The sequence below is a fragment of the Aethina tumida genome, chromosome 1 (genome assembly GCF_024364675.1).
Source record: "Aethina tumida isolate Nest 87 chromosome 1, icAetTumi1.1, whole genome shotgun sequence".
Classification (NCBI taxonomy): domain Eukaryota; kingdom Metazoa; phylum Arthropoda; class Insecta; order Coleoptera; family Nitidulidae; genus Aethina; species Aethina tumida.
In genome coordinates this window covers 68,774,288-68,802,004 of record NC_065435.1, presented here as the reverse complement: position 1 = coordinate 68,802,004, position 27,717 = coordinate 68,774,288, and the positions used below count along the sequence as shown (strand labels likewise).

The 27,717-nt window shown below is 30.1% G+C and overlaps 1 protein-coding gene, 1 long non-coding RNA gene and 5 other non-coding genes across 14 annotated transcripts; 2 read left to right on the top strand and 5 right to left on the bottom strand.

Annotated features, from left to right (window-relative positions):
* Nucleotides 1-65: 65 nt before the first annotated feature.
* Nucleotides 66-27,185, bottom strand: LOC109600486 (NAD kinase-like). Of its 8 annotated transcripts, none has more exons than XM_049970408.1 (7): nt 27,167-27,185; nt 11,594-11,677; nt 3,513-3,642; nt 1,778-2,075; nt 1,354-1,718; nt 1,097-1,179; nt 66-664 (listed from the first exon to the last, which is right to left on the bottom strand). In XM_049970408.1, the coding sequence occupies exons 1-7, from the start codon at nt 27,172-27,174 to the stop codon at nt 454-456; spliced, it is 1,179 nt and encodes a 392-aa protein (XP_049826365.1). In that variant the 5' UTR covers nt 27,175-27,185; the 3' UTR covers nt 66-453. The 8 variants fall into 8 exon arrangements, with proteins under 8 accessions (XP_049826365.1, XP_019872207.1, XP_049826360.1 ...); XM_020016648.2 differs by lacking the exon at nt 27,167-27,185 and adding an exon at nt 26,505-26,870; XM_049970403.1 differs by lacking the exons at nt 1,097-1,179; nt 27,167-27,185 and adding exons at nt 879-961; nt 20,096-20,561.
* LOC126266443 (uncharacterized) lies at nt 18,419-19,125 on the bottom strand. Its single transcript, XR_007548807.1, has 2 exons — nt 18,984-19,125; nt 18,419-18,922 (listed from the first exon to the last, which is right to left on the bottom strand). It is a non-coding gene; the product is annotated as an uncharacterized LOC126266443 (long non-coding RNA).
* Trnae-uuc (transfer RNA glutamic acid (anticodon UUC)) lies at nt 19,814-19,885 on the bottom strand. Its single transcript has one exon. It is a non-coding gene; the product is annotated as a tRNA-Glu (tRNA).
* On the bottom strand, nt 20,782-20,853 carry Trnag-ucc (transfer RNA glycine (anticodon UCC)). Its single transcript has one exon. It is a non-coding gene; the product is annotated as a tRNA-Gly (tRNA).
* Nucleotides 21,962-22,033, top strand: Trnae-cuc (transfer RNA glutamic acid (anticodon CUC)). Its single transcript has one exon. It is a non-coding gene; the product is annotated as a tRNA-Glu (tRNA).
* Trnag-ccc (transfer RNA glycine (anticodon CCC)) lies at nt 22,433-22,503 on the top strand. Its single transcript has one exon. It is a non-coding gene; the product is annotated as a tRNA-Gly (tRNA).
* On the bottom strand, nt 26,358-26,430 carry Trnak-uuu (transfer RNA lysine (anticodon UUU)). The gene has a single exon. It is a non-coding gene; the product is annotated as a tRNA-Lys (tRNA).
* Nucleotides 27,186-27,717: the final 532 nt, after the last annotated feature.

The window sequence follows — 27,717 nt, the reverse complement described above, 5'->3', positions numbered from 1 at the left end:
TTTTAAAATGTACTTACAATAAAGTAAATAGTATTTATAACATAGAAATAAAAGACGTTTGTATATGGTAATTCTTTATACCAAAAATATAAGGTGAATACAAATAGTTTTAAGATTGGCACATGGCTGGTCCAATTACAACAATTTATGTGCAAAATATATAAAATTACAGCAGCTATAAAAACTTATTCTACCCTAACCTGAGTGTACAAAAATATAAACAGTTTTATCACTTTATTTACATAGCTAATAAATAATTTTATTCGTTTCATAAAAATCTATAATAAAAACTTCATTTCATAAATAAAAACAGATTTACCACTTTATAAAATTTTTACAGCTATTCTGGTAACAACGTGAAATTTTCAACAATTAACTTGTAAACAGTTTCAACAACGAACTTCTGTTTATTGCCGGGCAAATATTGCACAAAACGCATTATTGAAACCATCCTCAATTCTCTGTTACAATTGGCTCCGTCTGGTCAAGCGAATCCAGAGTGTCATTTGAGCTTGAGTGTGTGAGATCAGTGAGCTCGTCTAGATGTTTCTGGCGCTTCCTCACGTTCCAGTGAAGACATTCGGCCAGAGAATCGAACCAATCCGAGATCTGGTCTTGAGAACATATACTGGGAACCGGATAAATTGAGGTAGTTACCCTTAAACTAAACAAAACAAATTATATAATCACATTTTGTGAGTAAAGTTGAATCATTGGGAATACCAATCACCATCACCATAAAGGGCACGTTAATGTTTTTCAAATACCATCGCCTAAGCTTAATTTACAGCCAAAATTACTTGATTGAAAACAGCTGATTGAAAATAAACGAAGCTTTATTTAAACCACAACCACGTGATGGTAGAATTGAGACCAACCTGTCGCCAGGTTTCAACTCCTGGTAGTGTCTACCATCAAAGCAAACATAAGCCGAACAACGTGCCTCGGCGTTCGGCGCTATCTGAAATAGAAGAAAACGATTTACTATCAGCTGAAGATTAGAATGAAAGAAACCCTTTGCGATATTAACATTCCATTTGCGTTCGTTATGGTGGGTGGTTGGTAAACTCTCTAGGGGACGGGGCCGGAAACGTACCTGTCTCCGTGCACCAACTCTTGACGGTTCCTGCCGTCGAACGAGACCCACGACGTGTTCCTACTATCGGGAGACACTGATATCTAGAATGTCATTAAAACTGGTCAATTTAAAGCAAAATCTTATTTGTAGTTGTATTAAACATTGCACAAGGTAATGGTTCAGGAATTTCATCAGCAATGTGCTTTCACATAAAATAAGTTAAATTTAAAATGAAATTCAGTTCAATCTTTACTGAAGATTTTTTTGAAACAAACCTTCAATTCGACGCCGGCAGGAACGACGATGGGTCTGAAGCTCAGCGAGTGAGGACAGATGGGGGTGACCATGATCGCAGGCACGCTGGGATGGATCATGGACGCGCCGGCCGCCACCGCGTAAGCCGTACTGCCGGTAGGGGTGCTCACAATCAGGCCGTCGCCTTGGACGGACGTGATGTGTTTGCCGTCCAGAAACAGATCGATGTTGGAGAGATAAGGTGACGGACCACGATCGACGACCACCTCATTGAGCACGAGCAGATTGGTCGGTACCTTGACCTTCTTATCGTCACCCTGCGTCTTCTCAGTTTTCTTCATCACGATACAGCGCAGCCTGCTGCGCAACGTCAGCGCCGCGTGACCTAACAAAAACAAAATCAAATTTCCGTTACTGCTACTTGAACAGTGTGAAAACAGTTACCTTCCAAGACGTTATTGACTTGCTCCTGGAAATTGTCGAAGCGAAAGGGAGTGAGGAAGCCGAGACTACCCAGATGGAAGGCCATGACCGGCGGCACCGACTGCTGGAACAACTGACTGGCGTAGAGGAGGGTGCCGTCGCCGCCTAGGCATATGATGAAGTCGATTTTGTCGGTCAGGTCGTCTTTGCCGTCTTTGAACGTCATCAGCTTGTCCTTGACGGTCGCGAACGATTTGTACTGGTCCAGGTGGTTGTCCTCCATCACGGCCGCCTCGACGAATACCACCATCCGTTTTACCTGAAAACAATCATTAATTCATTTAATTTTTCGACTTTTTTTACATTCCACAAGTAATTATGTAGTGAGTGAATAATGAAAGAAAAACTTTTGACCAACGATAATGTATAATAAAATAATAAACAATATTTTACAATATGACTGCTAAAAATTAAAGAGGTTTTCATTATAAAATTAATATTTTCAATTTATATAATATATCTTTTTGTAACATAAATTATAATTTCTAATAGAATTTAAAATTTAATTTACTGCTTGAGTTGGCAATATATTTTCTTATTGCAAAATGTATAATCACACTTTCATTTATAAAATTCCATTTTCAATATCATTAATATGAAATTCAGAAAATAGCATTTATTATAACTAAGTACTTCTAACCATGAATTTCAATGTTTAAAAATAATGTCACATATTAATCCTAGAAATTAAACGAGGATAATTTACTTCATTTAGACTTTTACACGTGTCTTATCATTTCCACAAGTCGTACTTGACATTTTGCCATACCGTTTACCCTAAATACCAACTTCATGTTCGGTTTACCGGAACTGGTTTTAAAAACCAACAAATTTACATATAGAGTCAAGGATATTTTGAAAAACACTTTCGGTTTACCGACCTACAATGACGTAATAACATGTTTATAAACAAATTATATTAAATTTTTGCATGATAATATAATAATAATTCAATAATTTTAAATTTGATAAATTATTACAGATAAAGAGTATTTAAAATTTAGGTCGAATTAGTCAAAAGTTAAATTACTGAAGGTTCACATTTTTTTAAAACCAACGATATACAACACAAGACTTGGAAGCTGCATTTCAACTAAATTTTACTATTGCGTTAGAAAGTGTTGTTTGTATATCAATAAAATTAAGTAGTTACATGAAAAAATCAACAATATAACAATAAATACACAATGGACGACATAACAATTTATTAACTATAAAGTTTTTCATACGATAACCAATTGTTTTCTCAAATGGTAAGAACAATACTAATTATAAATTTGTGTGTACGCAACGTAACAATTTTCCTTTGAACAGGAAAACAAACACCATTATACAGCTATACAATTATATCACTCAACAGCTAACAACAAATATTTAACTGCTATTCTAAAAAAACGTATAAATCAAATATTGTTAAGGATGTAATCATTTTTTTAATATTCAAACAAATATTACGTGCAGAATCCCACTGAGATCACGTATAATAAATCGCATGGTCACGATAACATTATTATTATTGTGTATGTTATTATTTACGTATCAAGAAAATACACGCCGACCTTAGATGAATTATTTATCGGATGTAAGCGTTTTGCTGGTGTGGAGATGAACACGTGATGAGTATGTGTCAGTTCTGTACAATATTAATACGTATTGCTTTTTTTTATGATGATGATCAGGGAAAATTTAAACGTACTTGTATGAGCCACTGTACGAGCTGAACGAACGGTGACAGAACGGAGGCGTCTCTAACTTTCTTTATCACTAAAACTGTCAGGGGCGGTTTGTACCATGTCAGTCTTTGGCTGGCGGGGTCCTGAATGGTCCTGCAACAGTAAATCACATTTAATTTTTTACATATCACAAACGAACTGGAATTTTGCAATATTTTATATTGGTTTCGAAAGTTCTTATCGGAAAATAATATGGGTACATTGTAAAATGAGACAAAAAGGGTTTTTTCCAATTCATAAAAAAACAATAGCCTATTGTACGTTCAAATCGAATTCCATTTGAATTCCATTCAACGAACCAGATATTTTAGCGTCACCTTAAAAAAGATGTTTGACGCTTTTCAATCGTCCCGATTGTATGTTAATAACAATGACGCGCGATGAATTTGTGAACAATGCGTTAATCTGATTAATAAACGTCTTCAACTGTTTTTTATGGAGCCATCATTTAGCTTCACGAGTTAGTTAACGACTCCGCTTCCTTATCAATATTTTTTTGACAGGAATAATGATTGAATAATGGCAAAGTTGCCCAAACAAAAGTCAATTAACGATGGTCATAAAGTTACTGTAAATGTTATTGGGCGTTTTATGAGGATTATCATTCTGAGTTAAATTTTTTTGTTTTCATTCACAACTCGGCTTTGTATACAAACACAACAGAATCGATGAATTTGTATGACGGTCCTTGAGTTTCCCTTCCGACTTTTGTGTTTATTGTATCTTTTGGAAATGGGTCAACAGAAGCATGATGCACCCAATTTGATATATCCAATAATTAAAAATAGTAATATTGTTAATGTAAGGTAAAATAAGGCATTTTTAAAATTGGCACGTACCGATTACGAAATATGTCAATGACAAGTACTTGAAGGAATTAGAATTGCTCGCGGTATTTTTATTGTTTTACATACATTTCATGATTAAAAAAGCCAATTAAATAACGTTATTATACGCTGGAATGCCGATTGAGCAACTTCGAAATGTGTATGCTATTCGAATTTAAAAATTTCGTTCCGGAAAACTGAAAATTACAAAGCTTACGTTGAAACTTATTTCGATATTTCTAATCGTATAATACAATATGTATATTAAAAGCATAATAGACCCGATATGTGTCACACTATCTACACACATTATTAAAAATAAAAAGAAAAAATGGTCAAATCACGAATAAAATGACTCGTTGTTAACATATTTATTTTAATTTATATTTCACAATGCTTTGGAAATTTTCCAGGCAAACGCTAAAAGAACAATAACAAATATAATAAACAAATTTTGCAAGAATATCATTTAAAAAACTGGCCATAATTAACAACGGTTTGATTATTTTGCAACGGTGGACAACGTAATAAATAGGTTTTTTTAATAACCTCGTTTACACTTATACTTATAAATGAAATGATTCGAGTTTTATAAATACATTTGTATTTCAGTTATCGTTAAGAAAAATATAAAATAAATATCTATTATTCTACACTTTTAAAATGTCAAATGTTGTTTGAATTATTTTAAAATTCAACCTCTTTTAATTATTTTGTGACACATTATCAGACAATATTTGTTTTATTAGATAATAAATAAACATCAAGTTCATAAATTTTAATGAAACTGAATTTTGTAATTTAAACTTTTTAATATTTTTAAAAATGTGAATAAAATAAAATGTTACAAAATTTACAATTATTTTAAAACGTGTAAATTTTTCCTATGATAAATATTTTTATTTACCTAATTTTAATTTAAGTACCAATTAGTATAGATTTTATTAAATTACTCAAATTGTTATTATAGATATCCATAAACATTATATTTGAATTTAGAATTTTATGAAAATAATATATGTACATTAAATTTTAATAAAATTTTATTTTCTACCAAAATCATAACTTAAAGTATTTTATAAGGTTTTCACACATAAAATAATTAATAAAAGATTATAATATAAGAAAAAATTATATTTAATAAATATCAATACTATATTTTAAAAATAAAAATATAAGTCATTTTTTTCAGTATTAAATAAAAAAATTGAAGTTAACAAATTCTTAAGACTTATTTCATGTTTCAAGTTAAAAATTACAAACAAAATGTTATAATCTAATATATTCAACACAAAAAATAAAATTTTAATAGAAATATTAAGAAATTAAACAAACAATTTAAAAAATTAAAATTATTTATATCATATTATATAAATAATAATAAAAATAAATAAAAACTCATTTCTGCATTTTTTAAATCAACGACACTTCAATTTTTTCTTTTCACTTAATCTCATTTTTAACTTAAATTTTGAACTTATTCTTAAAAGTTTATTAATTTATTCATAACATTATTTAAATAGAAATTTTACAAAAATGTACAAATAAAATATTACATTTTTATTTGACGAAAAATTGATTTTTTATTTTTAACTTACAACATTTATTTTCATATTTTCATTTCAACTTACAATCAGAAAATATTTTTAAAAACTTAATTTTCTTTTAATAATTTTAAATAAAAATGTCAAAAACTAATAGAAAATTTGTTAAACAAATAAAAAGAACTTTTTGTTTTTTTTTTTTTAATCCTATTATATTTTTTATTTTCACTGGAACTCATTTTTAACTTAAAATTTGCTCCTACACTTTAAATAAAAATGTCAAAAACTTAAATTTATTAAAAAAAAATATTTTTTTTTTTAAATAAATAAAATTTTAGAATTATCATATTTTCTAAAGTACTATTATTTATGGAGTGGCTATTCTTTTAATTATTTTGGAACACAATTTTACACAGATCTAGCTTTCCAATAAATGAAAATAAAAAATTGTGGGTTCAATAAATTGAATAAAATTATATGACGAGAAGTGGAAAATTTTCATCACTAACATAATTTGTACTTCTGATAAAAAATTTCTTTTTATAATTAATTTACACTTTATACAGTTTAATTATCAATTAATTAACTCATTTAATATATAGCATCGTAAATATCAAAAATTATTATAATTTATTTAATTATAACACTTAAAAATTATTTTGTGATATAATAACAGATTTTTTTAACAATTTGTATCTACGCAGTTGACTAACTAATAAAAACACATTTAATTAATATTTTCATTAGTCACAACAAAAAATTAACCGTATCATTGTGGTATCACAGTGATAAAATAAAATGTCTAATAATTTATCGAGAGAGTACTTGTCGGCTACATGTTGGTAGACAACAAATGAAAATTAAATAAACAGAAACGGACCTGTACTCATACTTGGACGCCGCGACGACTTTCGTCGAAGCCGAAACGGCATTGTTGTTTATCTCCCTGCAATCCTTGCAGCCCTCTTCCGCGTCCTCGTCCTGGAACCCGCACTCGTTCGGAAAACAGACCATGTCGCCGTTCGCAACCATTTCTACAATCTCAAACGGCAAAACTATCACAGAAACCACCGTACAACCGAATACGAATACGTATATATATATATATCACAGATTAATAAGAACAAATACTAGAATGGTGCGCGGGCCATCCGCAGGGTCCACCCGGTACCGCGAGGAACCACGACGAGAGCGAGACGGACGGGACGATCGTAACGTAAGCCGACGCACATGCAGAATGCGCGCCGCGAAAACATTTTCGTGTGACCTCTCGGCGGGCTGATAAAAAATCCGTCGTGGCGTTCAGGGTCGCCCCGAACACGAAACGGGGCGGACCACACGACGAGGCGGTCGGCGCGGGTTCCTCGAATCTCCGGGGGTCAGACTTCGCCGTCGGCCCGTGTCGGATTTTCGGGCGGCAACGAGAATCCGCTCGGTGAATGTGTAACAGGACGAGGCGGCGGCGACGCGTGTTTTCGCGATGACAGCTACGTAACGACTTCGACGGAGGATGCCGGGTCTTTGTGTTAAAATGATTTTGACTTAACCTTCGGCGATGACGACGATGACGACGACGACGAATTCGGCAATGGACAATTGGATGTTGAAACTGCACTACTTCAAAAATTTTACATTGTTTATTTAAGTAATTCAATAAGGTTTTAATTTTTAAATAGTTTTGTTGTTCTTTTATATTTCATAAATACAGGCTAACTGCGATGGCTCTAATGAAAAAATAACACCATAAAATTGAAATATAAAAAATAGATGAGAAAATCTTTTTTTTAATACTAAATTTATTAACTTCTGTTCAGTCAAATTGTCAAAGAGTTTTATCATTTTCAGTGTTTAACGTGTCACCGCCACTTTAATTTAAGAGATACGTCAAGAAAAATATGATAAGAAATATGATAAGTATTGATAAGTCAAATTTTTTATGGCAAATTGAAATTATAGAATTTCAATGTCTAAGGTATTGCCACCATTTTACATATTTTAGCAGAATATAAAACAAATTTTTTAAAGATCTATTATCAAATGTCTTAAAAGCGTCTTGAATTGATAAATTAAAAAAATTGATTTTTCTAGTCAATAATGTTAACCTCCTAAAGATTTTGGAAACTTAAAATTATGTTCCATGTTTCTTTTGCGGATTGCGTTCATTTAATGAGATTTTTTCTATATTTCTTCGATTAGTAGTTTCTGCAATATCCTACCCCTCTTCGAAAAAAACTAACCTAATTTTGTGACAATCGTCACCAGATATAATTGCGTGCATGAAACTATTGATAAATTTATGGACAAGAATAAATAAAAGGCATTACTGACCCGGAATAATTAATATTTTAACTTTAAAAATTCACCTACATATGTAGTTTAGTTTGATTAACTTTCAATTGAAAACACAGCTGATTATAAAATGTGGAAATACCACCGTAATTTTTTTTATTAATCAATATAAATGAATAATAGTAATTCAAGAAATAGATGAGAAAGAACTCTAATTGTCTGACATAAATATTTTTTATATTTTACTAAAAGTTCATCATTGAATTTAACATATTTCAAAATAGGTACATATCAGATTTCATAAAAGAATATTATTACATGTGAGAAAATTAAAAATTCAATTTTTAACATGATAATTTAATAAAAAACTAAATAATGAATTGAAATTTGAAAAATACCTATGCACTGATCTTGACATTCAGTTCAGTCCTTTTTAAAATACTTTGAAAAGTATATAACTGAGTTGTTAATTAGTTGTTAAGTCACTACCTAATATTCTAAGACATTTTAATCAATGGGAGTTGAGAGGAAATAAATACCACAGAGTTGTTCATTTATTTTTGGTATACTTTCGTTTAAAAGTGCGAAATTCAATGACGTACTGATTGTGCACATAAAAATGCCATTATCTAATTTTCTATTTATTGGACTATAAAATTTTATGAATCTTAAAAGGCGATATTGAAATTTATATATTTAACATTTTTGTATATTTGAGAGCTTTATGTTCCACGTACATCTTCATCAAAATTAATTTTAATTTTACAAAATCTTTGATTCTTTTATTTTAACCAAATAATCGTGTCCAGAAGAATAACATTTTTATGTAATTGCAACCAAAATCAGAATTCGAAGTACCAAATTCTATTTTGTAATTAATTTTTCAATTTTATATTATTTAATTAACTAAATATTTTCAAATTATTTTATTGATAATTAATAAAAAATTACAAAAATTTTACAAATCTAAAATAAATGTATTAAAATCATGAAGCTTATAATTATAAAAATAATAAATTAAATGCCTTTTTTAAATTTACAAATCTACAACATTCTAATTTATTTTTTTAATATATTTGTACTAAATTTGTTTTCATTTCCAAAGAATCTAAATAAATTTTTTAAGTTATCAATTTTCAATTTTAATTTATATTTTTATATGTAAATGATTCGATTTTCTTTTAAAATTTCAATTTATACTAGGTTTAATAAACTTAATTAATAAATAAAAATTATAAATTAAATATGTTTTTTTACAAATTTACGATTCTACGATTTTCTATTTTTTTTAATATAATTGTTAATAATATAATAAAAATTATTCTAAAACTATAAAAATAATAAATTTATACTATATATACTTATATAACTATAAAAATAATAAATTTATATAAATTTATTTGTGAACTTTAAATTAAAGTATGTCTCTTTTAATTAATTCAGTATTTGGCAAATTTGTTTTCTTTTCAAATTAGTTTGTTAATAATTAATAAAAAATTCTATATATTTTAGTATTTTAAAATAATTTTATTAAAATTTATATTAAATTCGTTAAAATTATAATTTATAAATAAAAAATATTGTAAAATTATAAATTAAATTAATGTTTTTTACTCTTGAAATATGCAATACTACGACATTCTTATTTCCTTTTTTAATATAATTATAATATATAATTGTAAAATTATAAAATACATAATTTTGTTAGAATTATAAAGAGCACTCTTATTCCATATTTATTTGTTATTTAAAAATTTTAAATTATAGTATTTTTTTACTTTTCATCTTGTCCTAATATAAAAATATCACGTCCAACGACAATATTAAATTTTCTATCGACAAATACATGAAAATAAGCTTGAAAATTTGATTTTAATAAATATAGATGTTTCTGGAAAAATATCAGCAAGAAGTTCAAGCAACATAAAGAATTTGTTTACATTAATGTGTAATCAATAATTATCTAAAAGTCATTTATTACACACTACTCCATATTTTCCATTGATCCATAACTTTATTTTATTTATTACTAGAGCACTAGATTCACTAAATAAGAGTATTTTATTGTTGTAATCAATATCTGTTTTTCCTCGTAAACTAACAGGACGTATGGTTTGTACATATATTTTGCCAGGAAATGGTTATCGACTTGTCAACGTTTACAACAATACAAACAAAAATATGCATATTAAATAAACACAGATATATCATACAATATTATGACAAAAACTAGAGTTAAATATTATGTGTGCAATATTTTGATTGCTGTAATTGAAAATTAAACACTATAGATTAATTTTAATGTCTTATCTCAAACAAGTTGAAATCCAATGACGATTATGTTAAACTTTACATGAAACACGACTAGAACAAATGATAGATAAAAGGTTTTTATTATAAAACCTTGTGAAAAAAATTACAGTCCGCGATTGTTTCCAACTTTTGAACACAATAAACGCATGTCATCGTACAAATGGAGTCGTATACAGAACACGTTTTGTTAAAATTAGAGGTTGCGTTCGTATGCAATCAATTATATTAATTAGCGTCCACTGTAATGACAATGTTTGTATAGTGGACGTGAACCGTAAACCTTGACCTCAGCTAAATGTGAGAGAAGCAGCAACAGGTATTATGAACGAACGGAATTTATTAAGTATACAATTTTTACCATTCTAGAAAAATGTGGGAATTTTCAATGACGCGCCAATAGGAGAAAAACTGTCGTTTGTAAACCGCAAATATGGACACGAAACATGAAGACGCAAAGATTCCGATTTTATCGCATGTAACAAAAGCAAAATTTGACAAACTGTTTATTTAAGTGAAATTGAAATTACGCAATGATTTACGTTCTAGAAAAATATGGGGCAATAATACTAGTTTACTAAAAAATATTTCACATTACGGTAATTTGAAAATGTGAATAGTTTTTTAAGTTTGTCCCAGTTTTTTGAAATATTATAAAATTTAATACACTTAAATTAACATTTGGCTTATAACACTTATAAAAATGTTTATTTTCAAACGCGATTATCAATTATTTATATAGCCGTTCCAATTATAGCCAATACTGGAGGTGTAAATATATACTTAAAAATACGTTTTTTGCACACCATCTAGATTACATTCCCTTTAATTTAGAAGGGAAAAATGATTAGGATTATTATAAAAAGGATACTAGATAATTAGGAAAAGTTAGACGAGAAACAGACGGTAAAAAGTATAAAAAAGAAACCAAATTTATTTGACTTCATTCCAATGAACCCGTCAATGTTTACGAATTTAGTTTCTTTCACGCATTATTTCCTGGAGGCTATGTACTTTTCTTTAGAACTCATAAACTGTTAAATTGCGCAATAGTTAAACAAAAGATATACTTACATGACCATGGCGGAATTTTTCATAATCCTCCCACATGGTCCGAACTGCTGGACCGGTGACGGAGCGTTCAGTGATCGCGTTCGCCTGAAACAAATACCAAATGAGTAAAATGTGAAGGAGAAAACAAACTTTCATCAATCAAAAATCAATTTTAATTGCAAGCCGATTGTATTATGCAACGTAATTGTAGAATATTATGTCTCTCGAGATATGACAGAGGAAACACGATATTGTAAATAAATTAATTGTTGTAGTGCAATTACCAATGATTTCTGTTGACATATCATGTCGTTCGAGTTTTAATCGACTCTTTTGGTCGATTATTTTTATTATTTATCATTTTCAATACAGTTTTTTTTATTCAAATTTTGACCAACTTAATAACCAATGTTTTGAATTGTATTGTACTGGTCCGGATTTTGAATTTAAATTCCCGCTACCTGTGATGCCGTCATATTCTTTCAATTCGACCAATAGTCGATAATTACACAAATTTGGTACGTGAATCCGCAAAATATCAAGATGACCAACGGAGACATTCAAATAAGTATTGTATTAAAAAACTGTGAATATTGTTATTATATATATGTGATTGTTTTTTCTTGTATATTGTTTAGGTATTCGAGTTAATTAATGTAATATTACTCTTATTTGTTGTGATTGTTTCGCTCTTTTGTTCAAGTTGGTAATAGAAAGGGGTAGTACGACCACTGACTAGTGCTATTCGATCTCTTTGGTTTGAACTGTTGAACTGTTAAGACGTCAAGAAGAGTAATAAAATCTGAGTATGAAAATTTATATTTATTATGTTGTTTAAATGTTTTCTCTTAAATTTTGAATCTTTCACTTCTTTGTTAATATAATATGACAAATTTGCACGTGTTCGCGTGTCTTTGTTAAATTTGTCCACCATGTTGAATTTCCATCATATGATAATCTTTTCAATCATTTTATTATTATTCTTGTTTATTTAGAAACAATATGATCTCGTAAAACAGTTTTTCTCGAGTACAGATTTCTGGAGACCTAGGTGAGAGCGTTGATCACGTGGCCATTTCTTTGTTACATTTGATACCTCAAATTGTTAAAAAAAATGCGATGTTTAATAGTATAATAATTATTAATTAATAATAATTTCTATTTTGGGTGGGGGTGGGCATAAATACACTTTTTTAAGTGAGCGAAGTTGAGCTAACTGCAGCAAAAACAATTTAGTAAAAATTTTCAGGAGCCCTGATTGGGGCGAGTACAATTCCTTTGCCTAATGCTAATACACTCTAAAAAAGAAAAGAAAAGTAAGTTTGTAATAAGACTTTTCAAATTGTGATAATAATTTTCGTTAGATAGGCATTATTTTCAGGTAACGTTATCTTAATGAGTGGTTACATACACTTTTCCATTTATTTTTTACGTCAATGATCAATTAACATCACTTTTGTACATTTGGAGCATATTTTAATATTATATTATTCGCAATAAATTGTTCAACACTAAGCAATATTTAAAATTTTAATAATTAGAAATTATTTATTATTGATTTATTTTTTATATTTTAACATTTTCACATATTAAGCTCACACATTTTTCTTTTTAATTTTTAGTCAATCAGGAGATTTCATTTGTAAACATTTACTCTTAAATTAATTTTGACAGATACTTTTGAAAATATATACTTTTTGATACATTATTAAAATTATTAATAAATGTTTTTTAACATTTTGAATACATCTATTTATTTATAGTTCTACTAAATTTACATTATGGTAATTGATTTCATTGATTTCATTAATTATTAAAATGATATATTTAGTTGGGTGGTTACGTGACAATTAAGGTACTTTTGGTGATAATCTGAATTAAGGTTGAAGAAAGATTTTTCCTTATAATTAAATTAAATATTGTACATATATTAAATAAAATTTATATTTGTGTATATATTAAAAATGCCTGTAAATTTAATTTAATAACGTTGAACATTTTATTGATCAAAATTTATTCAATAAAATTTTACTTTCAATATTATTTAGGCTAGAATTATTATTAATTAAAAAAATCAGACAATAATTTCGATCCTCTATTGAGATAAATATTAGTTTTACTGACAAAATATAATAGATGAGGTACTGTGCTTGTTTACTTTTTAAAAATGTAAATAAAAGTCTTAAGATCTGTCTGAGCCTCAGTGCTTAGTTTAGTGATAATTCAACTAATATCTTTTAAGTGCGTTTAGAATAAAATACACACTGTAAAAACTAAAACACTGTTTATATACATACATATATAAAATTATATATTACTTTATATTGTACATATTATATTGTATAGACACTTTTTAATATTTACTTATTTTTATTTAATATAAGTTATTTATTTTTAACATCTTTGATTTTGTTTGGCATATTGTATAGCTTTTAATCACTTTTAAATATTTAAATCCAAAATTATCTTTATTATTAATGGCATTGTAAAGTAATGTTTTCGTTAATTAAAATTTTAATTAAAAATTTATTTTTTAAAATATTTTTCATAGTGTTCAAAATTTTTAAATTTAACAAGTCTCTTGACACAAATAATCAACCTTAATCAATCATTAGCAATTTTTGTATTATTATATTTAGTTATGTAAATCTAGAATTAATTAATAGACACTTTTGTGATTTATAGGTTTATTTACTGATTTACTTCTCAAGTTAAAATTTTTAAAACAATAGAAAAAAACATTAACAATTAGAAGAAGAATTACAGAGGAACTTTAATTGGGATTATCTATTTGATAAAAATATATATATGAAAACAGCAACGAGAAGCAAAGGATTGGGTCCACTTCAACAAATAGTAGTGACCCAACAAAAAAACGTTAACTGCGATAAATGCTATCAGAAAGCGTTAATTCATGTTTTATTTAAAAAGTGGAAGATAATTTTATAAATTTGTATGATTCTTAATCTCAAATACAGAATACTTATGGTTTGATTATTTAAATATGTTAAAACAATAAGCCTTATTGCCCAACTATAATATAATAAGGCCTACTGACAAAGTATTAAAATACTTAATTTTGTTTTTGATTATGGTAGAACCTGCCATGTTACTATCATATTTTAAAACACTTGATCTTTGAGATTGATTACCATTATAAGTAAGAATTTATTGGAAAACATATAAAAAAATAATTGCATATTGTTATTCTTATCTAAACTAAACTGATTTTTTATCATACATTTTGAGACCAAGTGTAAGAGTTTGGTTAAGAAAATGAAATACGTTTATTGTTCGTTTAAAAAAATGTTAATTAGCAAAGAAGTAAAAAATATACTTTTGATATATTTTTTAGAAAAATAAATATGTATTTAAAAAACAAGATATAAATGTTTTATTACCGAGTATAATGATTATTTAACGTAAAATTCTATGAAAATTTCTGTTTCAATTGATTTATTAACAGTCTCAATTCTATTAAAATAGAAATCACATAAATAGTTTAACATTGTTTTCGTTCACAGAAAACTGTGGTCTGTGGTTTCAGTTAATAATAATAATAAAAAAACACAAAAATGTTTAGTTTTCAAAATATTTTACTTATGACAAAAATAATACTGAATTTGAGAATTTATGCTGTTCACCACAACTGCAAATTTGTTGTTACACTTGTATATTATCGTTATATCGCACTCTCTTACGTACGAAACCACTGAAGAGTAAATAAGAAACTGGACCGTAGCATGATAATGCCATTCTGAAACCGACAGTACCTTAAAGTAGTTATATTAGTATATTACTGTTTATATTAAATTTGATTTAATTTTTTTTATTACTAATTTCTCCCTTTTATGTTTAATAATGTTATAATTGCAAACTTAAAATTAAATTTTTTATCATTTATTATTTTTAATAATTTTCCTCATAAAAATAAACTTCTAAATCCCGTGGAATTAAGATTTTATACGCAAATTTTCTTTATCACATTTCTCTAAACACAAACACACCTTGAAAACAACCAATCACGTTACTTGAACGTTAAACTAAAACAAATACCTGTGGATAATATCTGTTTCGTCAGATAAGCTGTAACATCTGCCAAATCCGTTACTCCTCATCTCGAAAACTTGTACGAAACACTCACACACACATGCAAAAAAACAACAACATTTACGGACAAGGTGAAATTAAAAACGGCATATCGTCGTGATAAGGTCTTAATTAATTCAACATTTAGATAACCATTGAGCAGTTACAAGGTGCGATCGTTAAGTCCGATGTATTGGCGTGTACACGCACACATTTCATTAAACAATGAAAATGCGACTATGCAATTAGCGGTTACAGTTGAAAAAATCAATGGTCCTTTTCGAGTTTTCAATACATGTCACTTGAATTTACCTCTTTCGCAGCTCGTCCTCGTCGATCAGACTGAAACACCTGCCAAAACCGTTCGTACCCATCGAGATTGAACCGTTCCGTCGCACTCATATACAGATAATGGTCACAAATCGGGTCCTTAATGATGCCCGCGTTGGCTTGCAAAGGTAAGCAAATGCGTTTGACCGTAATCGGAACCCGTTGTACGCGGCGCCGTCTGCAATTCGCCCGACCGTTTCGCAGACGTAGCGTCGTTACGTCCGAGGGTGATTCGAAGGAAGAATAGGTCGTTTACTAAATTATGTTTGTATAATATTATATTGGTTAAAATAAGACACAACTAAGGGGGTCAGGGTCAAGAACATATTATCGGATAATGCATTGACATTTACTTTAATTATGTTGTATCGTATTGGTTGATAATTAAGATTTATGGGGACAATTTCCGGCTTCTGTTTAAAAGTTACAATTAGATAGGTAACATTGGATAAATGTTAGGACTACTGGTTTGCAAACTATTGCATATTCATTATCAATGATAATGAATGTGAAATTCGTAGACCTTGAAAATTGCACAATGGTATAAATAAAATGTTATTTATTATATATTAAATAATATGCACATATTTTAAAAAAATTCTTAAAAGTAGATTTATGACAACTATCACAAATATTACGGTATCAACAATTGAATTCGTATATTAGATTTGTAACTGTTACTTGCCTAAAATAGTTTATACAAATGAATTTTAGGCATTTAAAGATGTTTACCCATTTTTCTAATTTATTCAGATTTTTTATGAATTTTTTACATGGTATCCATTCTAGCTTCTGAACAATTCAAAAGTGAAAGCGGGCTTACAACCAATTTTTAAAAAATAATATCACTTTTGCTAATTTTGACAGTTTATTCCGTAGACTAGTTGTTAAAGAAATAAATTTATAAAAAGAGTGAGTTTTTAAATTTTTCCTTTCTTTTTTAAATATTTGTTTATTTACAATTTGTCAACAAACAAAACTTTGACATTTTTTATACTGATTATAGATATTTTTTGGAAATTTTAATTTATGTTACTTTTTTGTTGTATGTATAACCTTTACGTTTAATAATCAAAATTAATTATTTAATATTTTATTTTTAGATTAAAACTAAAATATTAAATAATATTTCGTTTCTAAATTTTCACGAGATCATCACAAATATTACTCAATATTCACACCAAGGATATTTTGTTTAACATATGTATTATTATTAGTGAAAAACTTTTATCGTAATTCTTAAACATTTTAATTTTTAAATTAATATATTATTATAATATTATTATTATCACATCTTTTCCTTTAAGTACACAATTAATGTAAAAGTAATTAAGAGATATTTCAAATTTGTCTAGTAATTACTTAATCGTTTTCCAAGAAACTTTCTGATTGAAGCTTGTTAAAATTATTAAATAGTTAAAATTTATCTCAAATGTATTATCTGATCTTAATATAAATATTTGTAAAATTCAGTTACATAAATACGAAATTTTTACAATTCTTATGATTACGATAAGTCAAATACTTTATCATTTATTTAAATTTATTTGCAATAAAACATATCTCCGTGAAAAGGAAAACTTAGCAACCGATTTGGTATGAATTTACACAAAAAACAGGCCGTTTAGTAACGGGAGGAATAAGTTTTAAGGGCAAGTCTTTAATACTATATGTTCTTTTTCCAGTAAAAGCCTGGGTTTTGTGTGATAATTGTCTAAAGCATATTAACTATCGTTTTGCTGAGGAAAAACCTAACATAATTTACTGAATGAATAAATGATATTTTTACCAAGGTTATTACTTAAGTACTTACCATATTTTTATATTTAATTTTGGTTAATAAACTTTGGCAAAACCTAGCAAATAGTTTTAGTGCTAGTATTAGGTAAACAAAAAATTGAACCAAAAAAAGAAGTTAGTTTTTCCCTCAAGAATATCGGGCTACTAGGTTTTTCTAACAAAACCTAATAAAACTTGCAATTTTCTAGGATTTTGCGTCTCTAATAAAACCAACAAATTTGTCTTTAAATAGTGCAACAAAAATAGCGGTCGAAAGAGGACGTCAACCTCTTTCACATAATCGATGCTAAGCAAAAACATAGTAAAGTTCAGTCGGCTTCAGAATGGCACTGTAAGGTCGAGTTCCCCTTGCCATCTGATATGAGTAGCCCAATAATTTGTGAAACACTAATATTTCTAAATTGGTATTTATATTTTGTTTTCAAAAATATATACATATTTATATTATTTTACATTTTAGCTCACCAAATCTTTATGAAACTAAAAGAGAGAGTGACTATTATTCTTATTTTATTTATTTCATATCATGTTTTTTATATTTTATTGATTTTACCTCTATTTGAAAATTAACAAAATTAATATTATGTTATAAATGTTAAAGAGGTGTATAAATTATTGAGTTAAAATAAATCCAATTTTTTTATTATTAGTTAGTGAGCTACACCGCAATGATATTTTTCTAAACTTGAAATAAATAAAATTTTAATTAATAAATACATATTTTTATAGCAACAAAACAAAATATCTCAATCTTATATACTGGATCTGAAGATCTGGGTGGCCAAGGCAGTAAATTCACATGGGGGGCTTCTAGGAAGTTTAATGTACTCCTGGCAATATGTGGACGTGGACAAAATCAATCTGAGATATCTTCTTATGTAGGGAAGAAAATAAGACTCCAAAACGTAATCCACATATCGCTGGAACGTCCAGCTACCATAAGCATTAGAACCCCATACCATTAAACCCATAGTGTTGTGAACATGACTCTCCACAGCAAAACGAGGATCACGTCTTTCTCCACGTAGCCATCGTGCACGTCCAAACAAAAGTGATTCATCACAAAACACAATGTGATTCCATTCCTCATCCCACTGTTGACGTTCCATACACCAGTCACTACGTTGGCGCCTATGGTTTGCTGGTAGAAGTAGTCACTCCATGACTGCCAAAATCACATCACAATACTCACATTTCTGTTCAAACGCCACGCTATTTCTCGAAACGAAATTCCTGCTTCATACAGGCCCACTATTTTAACTATATATTGGCTAAAATTCTTCAATCAATTTCTTCATACTCTAGGCATGTTAAACGTTTACTATAAATAACTGAATAAAACAAATTGTGACAAAAACTAAGTATACACTTGTTTACCAAAATAACCAAAAACCGACAATACATTTTCCGATTGACTTCAAATTTTAATAATCATCATTTCAATAGGTACCCACTAGTATATTATTCTATATAATATTGGTTCCCAGTTATTATTATAATCTTTAAATTCTAGAAAAAATTTAGATTCCTGTATCAATATTGCTATATTTTATATATCTACTCTATAAGATTTAATTGGAATATTTAAGGTTAAATTGATTCATTAGCAAAATACCAAAAATGTAAAGTACTGCAAAATTTTCATTAATTTCGTTTAATTATAGTTATTAACAATAACGATTACTAACTAATATTAATAGTAGTAAATATTTTATACGACAAATCTTATTTTAAACATATTTATCCAAATTTGGATGACACCCTGATTTATATTTTTACGACTTACCATAATTACCTATACCTGTCTGTTGTGTACCTTTTTTGGTGTACTGTGTGAAGCATAGGATTTTGTTTCCAAAAGAGTAATGCCATTTTGATGATGACAATTCTTAAACTGTTAAAAGTTTTTCCTTTTCACGGTGATATGCTTTTATAATTCTACTGTATTGAAGTGACAATCCGAACCACAATGATAAAAATTGATAATAAAAGAGTAAAGGATAAAGAGAAAGAAAAAAGTTTTTCCGATACCGGGAATCGAACCCGAGCCTCCTGGGTGAAAGCCAGGTATCCTAGCCACTAGACCATATCGGATATAGAAAATACAATTTCAATTTGTAAACATACCAGTTCATTTTATCAAGCTCCATGAATTTCATTTTCTTAGGAGTAATATCTTGCACATCCCCTTCGATGTCCGAATCCATTTCTACCGACTACACAAGGATATTCAGTGCGAACCAGCCATCGCACGACCACAATAATTTGAAATGTCAAAAATAGAAAGTGTGACAGAAAACTTACGGCCAAGTTCCGGATCGTCTCCGTCGTCTGAAATGGTCATCACACTCTTCAAATGAGTCCCTGTCGGTAAGTTCGTTCAATTTCCCGTTCGAATTGCAGCTGTCCGACGTTCTGTTTTGATGCAAACAGGCCAATCGAAATTCCAATCTTTCGGCCATCCTGCACTGGTGCAGTATCGACAGATCGACGTCCGAACCAGCCCACAACGAAGCCATTATAAAACTTTATTTTATCCGCTCGCCACAATTAAAAACACAATCACAACAATCGCTCCGTGAGAATGAGGTTAGGACATAAAACACGTAACTGACATTTTGTACGGTCGATCGCGAAACATGAAACTGTGCGTACCCATTTTCTGATTCCAGCAGTGTCGTACCAATTAGTATAGGATTTGTGTACACCGGAAACCCAGATGGATCTTAATCCAAAATATGTTTGTGTACAAAATTCACTTGACGTAATCTTCGGGGATTACGTAGGACGGATTTTTATGCGTTGAGGTCAATTTACTTAATCTTTGGTCTTTGATACATAAAACAAATATTTTATGAATACGAGAAAATTTTAATTAAAAATGGCACTATAACTCTTTAAATATGTTATATCAAAAATATTATTGTGTGTATACACATGAATGAGGCATTAAAATTAAATATAATTAACAAAAAATAGATAAAACTTTATGCGATGGCCGGGAATCGAACCCGGATCAACTGCTTGGAAGGCAACTATGCTGACCATTACACCACCATCGCACGTGTTAAATTTGTTAAGATCCAAGCTTTTGTATCAAATATATATATTACAGATACAGTACGAAAAGCGTTTGATCCGTATGAATTTCGGAAGTGACATTATGCACGACAGAGACAGTAAAGGTCCTCAGTTTCTAAGGTAGAGAGAGACTTTTCTGTTTCTGTCGTGTATGATGTCCCTCTCAAAAACTTGACGGATCAAACGCTTTTCGTACTGTATACATACAGTGGTGGCCAGAGAAATAGCATAAAAATTTGATAATAGAATTTAATTTAAAATTTACTCAGTAAATATATAAAATATGTTTTGCACACATATCAGTCTGATTTAGTTGGCCAAATATTTTCAAATAACATAACATATTCAGTGGTGGCCAGAGGAATAGAACACATTACTATCCTAACGTTAATTAGGTTAGGTGAATTCTTTTTGTACAGTCGACTGCAGAATGATATTACCACCCTAAGGTCGAGTTTCGTTTGTGACTTGAACATGCAGCCTCGCATAAATTATCTCCAAATTTAAATTTTTTGAATAATATCAGTATTACTGTTCTATATATGACTACCCGTTAGATAATTATCCAAAATACTTAGTCATATAACAAATGTAGTTATTTCCAGTAATACTTCCTAAACCTACCAGGTATAGCACCTATATACCTGGTATTTTAGATTACCTGTTATATACCAGGACAATACGAGATACTATATTTAGCAGTCTCCTACCTCTTATATACCAGGTAAGTATATAACTATACAGAATATCTGTTATATATAGGAAGATTATAGTTACTTGCAGTAACACTATGATATACATGTACATGCCTAGTAGATAACCATCCAGAATATCAGGAAATTGTATCCACGGTTCTTTATTTTATCATGCTGTTAGCCATGTTAGGTATGCAGCTCCTACTACACTTAAGAAAAATTGTAAATTCCTGTTTAACTTGTTTAAGAAATTCAAATTCCAAAATAACAAACTATATTGTTCATTTGTGCAAAAATATTAAACGTCTATTTTAAAGTTTCTGTTATTATGAACATTGTACAAGGTAGAAACAATTACGAATTTCAAGACAATAATTTCTTTTATAAGAACATATCCGGTATGGTCTAGTGGCTAGGATACCTGGCTCTCACCCAGGAGGCTCGGGTTCGATTCCCGGTACCGGAATTACTTTTTATTCTTTCTTTTTGACTTTATAATTTAAATTATGTTTTTAGCACAAATTTATATAAATAAATTATTCATTCAGTTTTTCTTAATTCCTGAACTTTATTTTATTTCTTATTAATTATGTCGTAATTAATTACAAAACCATTTAAATTCTTGAATAATTTTATAAATAGTTCAAGGATAGAAAATATCATCTATCTTATTCGTTAACAGAACATCCGCCATTGTAAGCAACAAAAATCAATACTCAATGAATATGGAAATTGACGATGATGAAATTTATTGTAAGAAACAAAGATTTTTAAATTTAATAGTCGTTACTTGACAAAACATGAATTTATCAGTAGACCCCGTTGTGTGGTATATGTATGCTAGTTTTATCCCTTACAAGGGCAGGCACTGCTGGTGTAGTGGTATCATGCAAGATTCCCATTCTTGCGACCCGGGTTCGATTCCCGGGCAGTGCAACTATTTTTAATTTATTTTTTTGTAAAATTTCAAACATAAACATTATAATTTAAACCTTACAACGTATAAAGCACCCTCCACTCCAAAGTAGACACTATACCTAGTCACATAAAGAATATATTACCATCAGCGCAAATCGAAGAACCAAAATCCGACTTATACACGACACAACCAGAATATCAGACATACAGGATTATATCATCCAAGAGGCTAATAAATTCTACGAAAAACGAATACACCATTCGATACTCAGAAAACATATAACTGATGTCAGAGACCACAACATTGACCCTATCACAAACACAAACTTCTCTACTATAAACTACCAATTTTCCATAAACTGCCACCATAATCTCTGCCACACACTCAAAACCTTTTACTTAAAACATAAAAACACTCACTAAATCACGCAACAACTCGAAATCTCTCTCAAAAATACTTCAACGGGTTTTTTGCTTAAGTTTTTACCGAACATATTACTACATTACAGAACGGACCTTTCAACAACAGATTCTGCAAACACAGATTCCAAACTCCATTATCTAATCCATATTGGAAACAAAATGCCCTTATGCTACTTTCAAAATTGTTGTTGCCGCTCAGAGATGCCACTACACCGGCAAGTGGTCAAACCACTCTTCTAGATGGTGGACAACCCCGCATTTCATTCGGTAATCCACCTCCCCAACAACGGAGCTTATGATACAAAGAGTCCGCAGGAGACTCAAGTTCGACGAAGCAATGATATGTATTTTATCTAAAAACAAACAGACAAGACTATTTTAGTTTAGTTTAGTTTTAGAAAATGTATCAAACTAGCCGACGGAACCGTAATCACATGTACATCCAATAATTTTTCTACACCACAAATAGACCAACTCTGCAAAAAACACAATAAATCCATAATCTTAGGAGACCTTAACTCTCGCTACACAGCCTGGAACTGTCATAGAAACAATTCCAACGAAGCCACCCTGTACAACTACATACTCAACTCTGACGTTGACCTCCTTTTCCCCCCCAATAACGGTGGCACTTCAACAACAATAGATCTAGTCCCATGTAATAGAGTACCCAGGGTGACCGAACCAACTGTATTTCATAAACTAGACTCCCATGTCCCAGTGCAATATCCAGCAAAAAAGAACAAATGAATTCTCACAAACCAAATTCTGCTTCCGGGAAACGAACTGGAACATGTATAGAAACGAGTTAAACACTTTTACGGTCCTAAGGAATCACATCACCGATATGGAATGAATAAAAAGAGAAGTGAACTCATTTACATTAAACCTAAAGCTACCTAGGAACAAAACCACCAAAACTACATTGAAACCAAATACTGCCACAAAAAACGTTGGTACAAATATTGGCTAGATAACGACAACCAAATTATGAACAGGCTCAAAAACGAAATATGGATATTTGTAAAGAAGCTAAAAGGGGAACATCCTGTATACCCGACCATGCTTTACAACAACATTGAGCACATGTCTAACAAATTCAAAGCAACAGTCATCTCCATATATTTCGAAAAAATACACGACACAGACACAACAACTTTTACATCAGTGCAAAACAGCATACAACAAATGGCTCAGAACATCCATGATTCTTAGCTTCAGAGTCTGAACTTGCTACAAGGCCAAGTGAAGTGCGCCAAATTTTGCGAAAACCGCCAAAAGCAAAGCATCTGGACCAGATGGCATCTGGAATATATTCTCTTAAAGAACATACCAAGGAAGACACTGATCCAACTAACTTATATTATCAACGCTATCCTTAGGTTGCAATACTTCCCAGGCCAATGGAAGCACGCTGTGGTTATCCCTGTAATTAAACCCTGTAAACCGCCACATAACCCCAACTCATACAGGCCAATATCACTTCTAAGCTTTATTTCTAAGGTGGACGAAAGAGTCATCCTGCGGCGCCAGGAAATAGCTGACACCCAACTACATTTAACATTATCCGATCAGTATGGATTCCGACCCAAACATGGCTCAGTCCTGAGGTGGCGCCAATTGCTGAATACATTAAGAAGCACTGGAACTACGGGAAAAACACAGTTGCATTCTTCCTGGATATGTAGAAGCCATTCGATACTGTATGGTTAGATGTACTAGTATCAGCTAAAACTGCCAAAAAGTTTGATCAAACTAACTGACTCATACCTACGAGGAAGAACTTTTCAGGTGAGAATTAGAGGGAAATTATCTGAAACATAAAACATTTCGGCAGGAGTCCCACAGAGAACGGTACTAAACTATACAACTTTTATACCTACTACATCCCTAACACCAATTTGGCACTATACACGGACGACACTGCTATCTACAGCTCGTCCTTCAGCTCTCAGGTCCCTACCCAACATATTAAAATCCACCTGAGCATGCTCACTCCGTTCTTTGAGATATGGAAAATCAAAATAAACCCTGGAAAGACAGACAACCTTTCCAAAAAATACACCAACACAAAAATAGTCTCTCCGCTTACTATAGACGAAAAAAATGTAAAAAAGTGGTGAATTACCTAGATACCTATCTTGATATTCGACTGACCTTCAGACTCAACATCGATAAAATCAGACCAAAGTTATTTGGTGCAACCAAGCCACTTTACCCTCTTATCTCCGCAAACGGCCCCATGAGTAGAGACAACAAAATTAACATGTATACCACAGTGTTTCGACCCATCATGACATATGCATGTCCCATCTGGAGTGGAGCCTCAATAATTGCCATAAGCACATTACATCGATTACAAAACAAAATGCTGAGAATGGTGATCAGTGCAAACCGAGGGACCAGAATCCGACACATACACGACACAACCAGAATACCATACATACAAGATTATATCATCCAAGAGGCTAATAAATTTTACGATAAACCAATACACCATTCGATACTCACAAAACATATAACTGACGTCAGAAACCACAACAATGACCCTAATCAAACACACAAACACAAACCTCTCTACTACAAACTACCACCATAATCTTTGCCACACACTCAAAACCTCCTACAATCAATTATAAAGTCACACACTACATTATGGAATGAATCATCGGACAACAGTTTTTATAAACACATATTCCAAACTCCATTGCCTCAGCCATATTGAAAACAAAATGCCGCCATAAATGCTTCGCTCCTGTAAGGAGGGCCTGGGACTCAAGTTATTTTCTAAATCACTACTGTCACTCAGAGATGCCACAACTCGGGCAAGTGGCCAAACCACTCTCCCAGATGATGTACAACCACCTCCCCAACAACGGAGCCTAAGATGCCACAAGAGACTCGAGATGGCAATGATATGTATTTTGCTTAAAGACCAATAAAGTTTATTTTAGTTAGGAAAGGAATAACCTCGACGAGTCGTGCCAAATATTTAGTTCGAGATATCAAAATATTCGAATAACCGATGTTCGAGTTATCAAGTAAAATTATCTATCATTTTCACCCTCGATGCCATTATCAACAAATTTGCTTTGAGTTATTATTTTATTATTAATTTAATACATATTCAATGTTATTCAAAACCAACTATAAAATAATTTGTAAATGTGGTGTCCTTAAATATATTCTTTGTGATTTATTATTAAATAGATTTACTTCAACCACGAAACTTAAAATTACTTCAGAATAATTAATAAATATTTTTTTCATATAAGGTTGTTTCCAAGGCTTACTCTATTATTTAAAAATATTGGGAATTCTAAAATTATTCCTTTAGTTGTTATAACAATCATACATAAATTTTTAATATTATCACGATTAATTAATTAAAAACTAAACTAAAATTTCAGTTTAGTTTAATTAATTAATTGAATTTCAACAAAAAACTCCGCCCGAGCAGGGACTTGAACCCTGGACCCTTGGATTAAAAGTCCAATGCTCTACCGACTGAGCTACCCGGGCTCTTATTTAAAATCGCCCGTTATATTTAGATCATAGGACAAATTGGATTAAAAACCACAACATTATTTTCATACCTGAACTTTTTTTTCTCCATAACTCTGGACACCACAGTTTTCTTCGGCGTTCCGGAATCGGAATCAGTGTGATCGTATCTCTCGTTAGCCACCATCGCCAACGCCAATTGAATATCACTCTCGTTCATCTCTTTAGACGCACTGACCGACCAAAATAATAAAAAAAACTAAACGGGGATATAAAACGTAAACACCACAAAAACCGCGAACCGCACAGTATCTAACACCGATACATTCAGGTGGAATGTTCACCAACTAAAAGGAGCGCTCTCCGAGATTTCTTTTAAGATCAAGGCGACTAAAAAACAATAATTGCGAGCCCTGACCTAAAAAGTGAAGAAAAATGGATTATTCTTTTTAATAAATGCAGGGTCAAGTTGACTCTGACTTTCTTCCTTCTCGCACACGGTTTCAACAAAAGAAATGTAGATTTGTTTGTCGTTTTTATACTAAAAATAAATTATACATTCAAAATAACTGGTTTCTTGGTGGTGATGTATGTAATAACAAGACCTTTATCGATACATATGGTTCTATTTATGATTGTATTGTCTCAACTGATTTGTTATAAATCATTTTTGACGGCAACAATCGAAGGATATAATAATGGTATTAGTCCGTGGACTTTCTAATGTTATTTTAAAATAAACATAATTACTTACCTTCTCATAATTCTTCTGGTAAACAAAATAAATTAAATGTTGATAATTACTACAGCGAATTACGTTCAAATGAACCAGCCCTCCAACACAAACATAAAAATTGGAAAACAAGTTCGTTATTAGGAACTATAAAACAAGTTTTTTATATCTTTTATCTTAAAATACTATTATAAGATTTTAGTACCTTAAACAATTATCAGAAAATATATGAATGCATTGTTTGAAAAAATATTGATTCAACATAATCATGATGTTTACACTTACATAATTTATTGACGCTTGAGGCACTTTTACAATATTTTAAAATTATGTATTCACAGTTTTAATGACTGCTATTAGATTAGGATTAGCTATCAAGGTTTCATTAAACATATAAACTTATAGGATTCATAAAAGTTATTTAAAGTGATCGAATATTTTTTTATTTACTTAATTAATGAAACTCTCCCATAAAAGGAGATTCAAATTAATAATAATAATATCTATACATTATGTGTTATTATTGTTAATTAAATTTGTTTTTCATCTTAGATAAACAGGTGAATAAATAT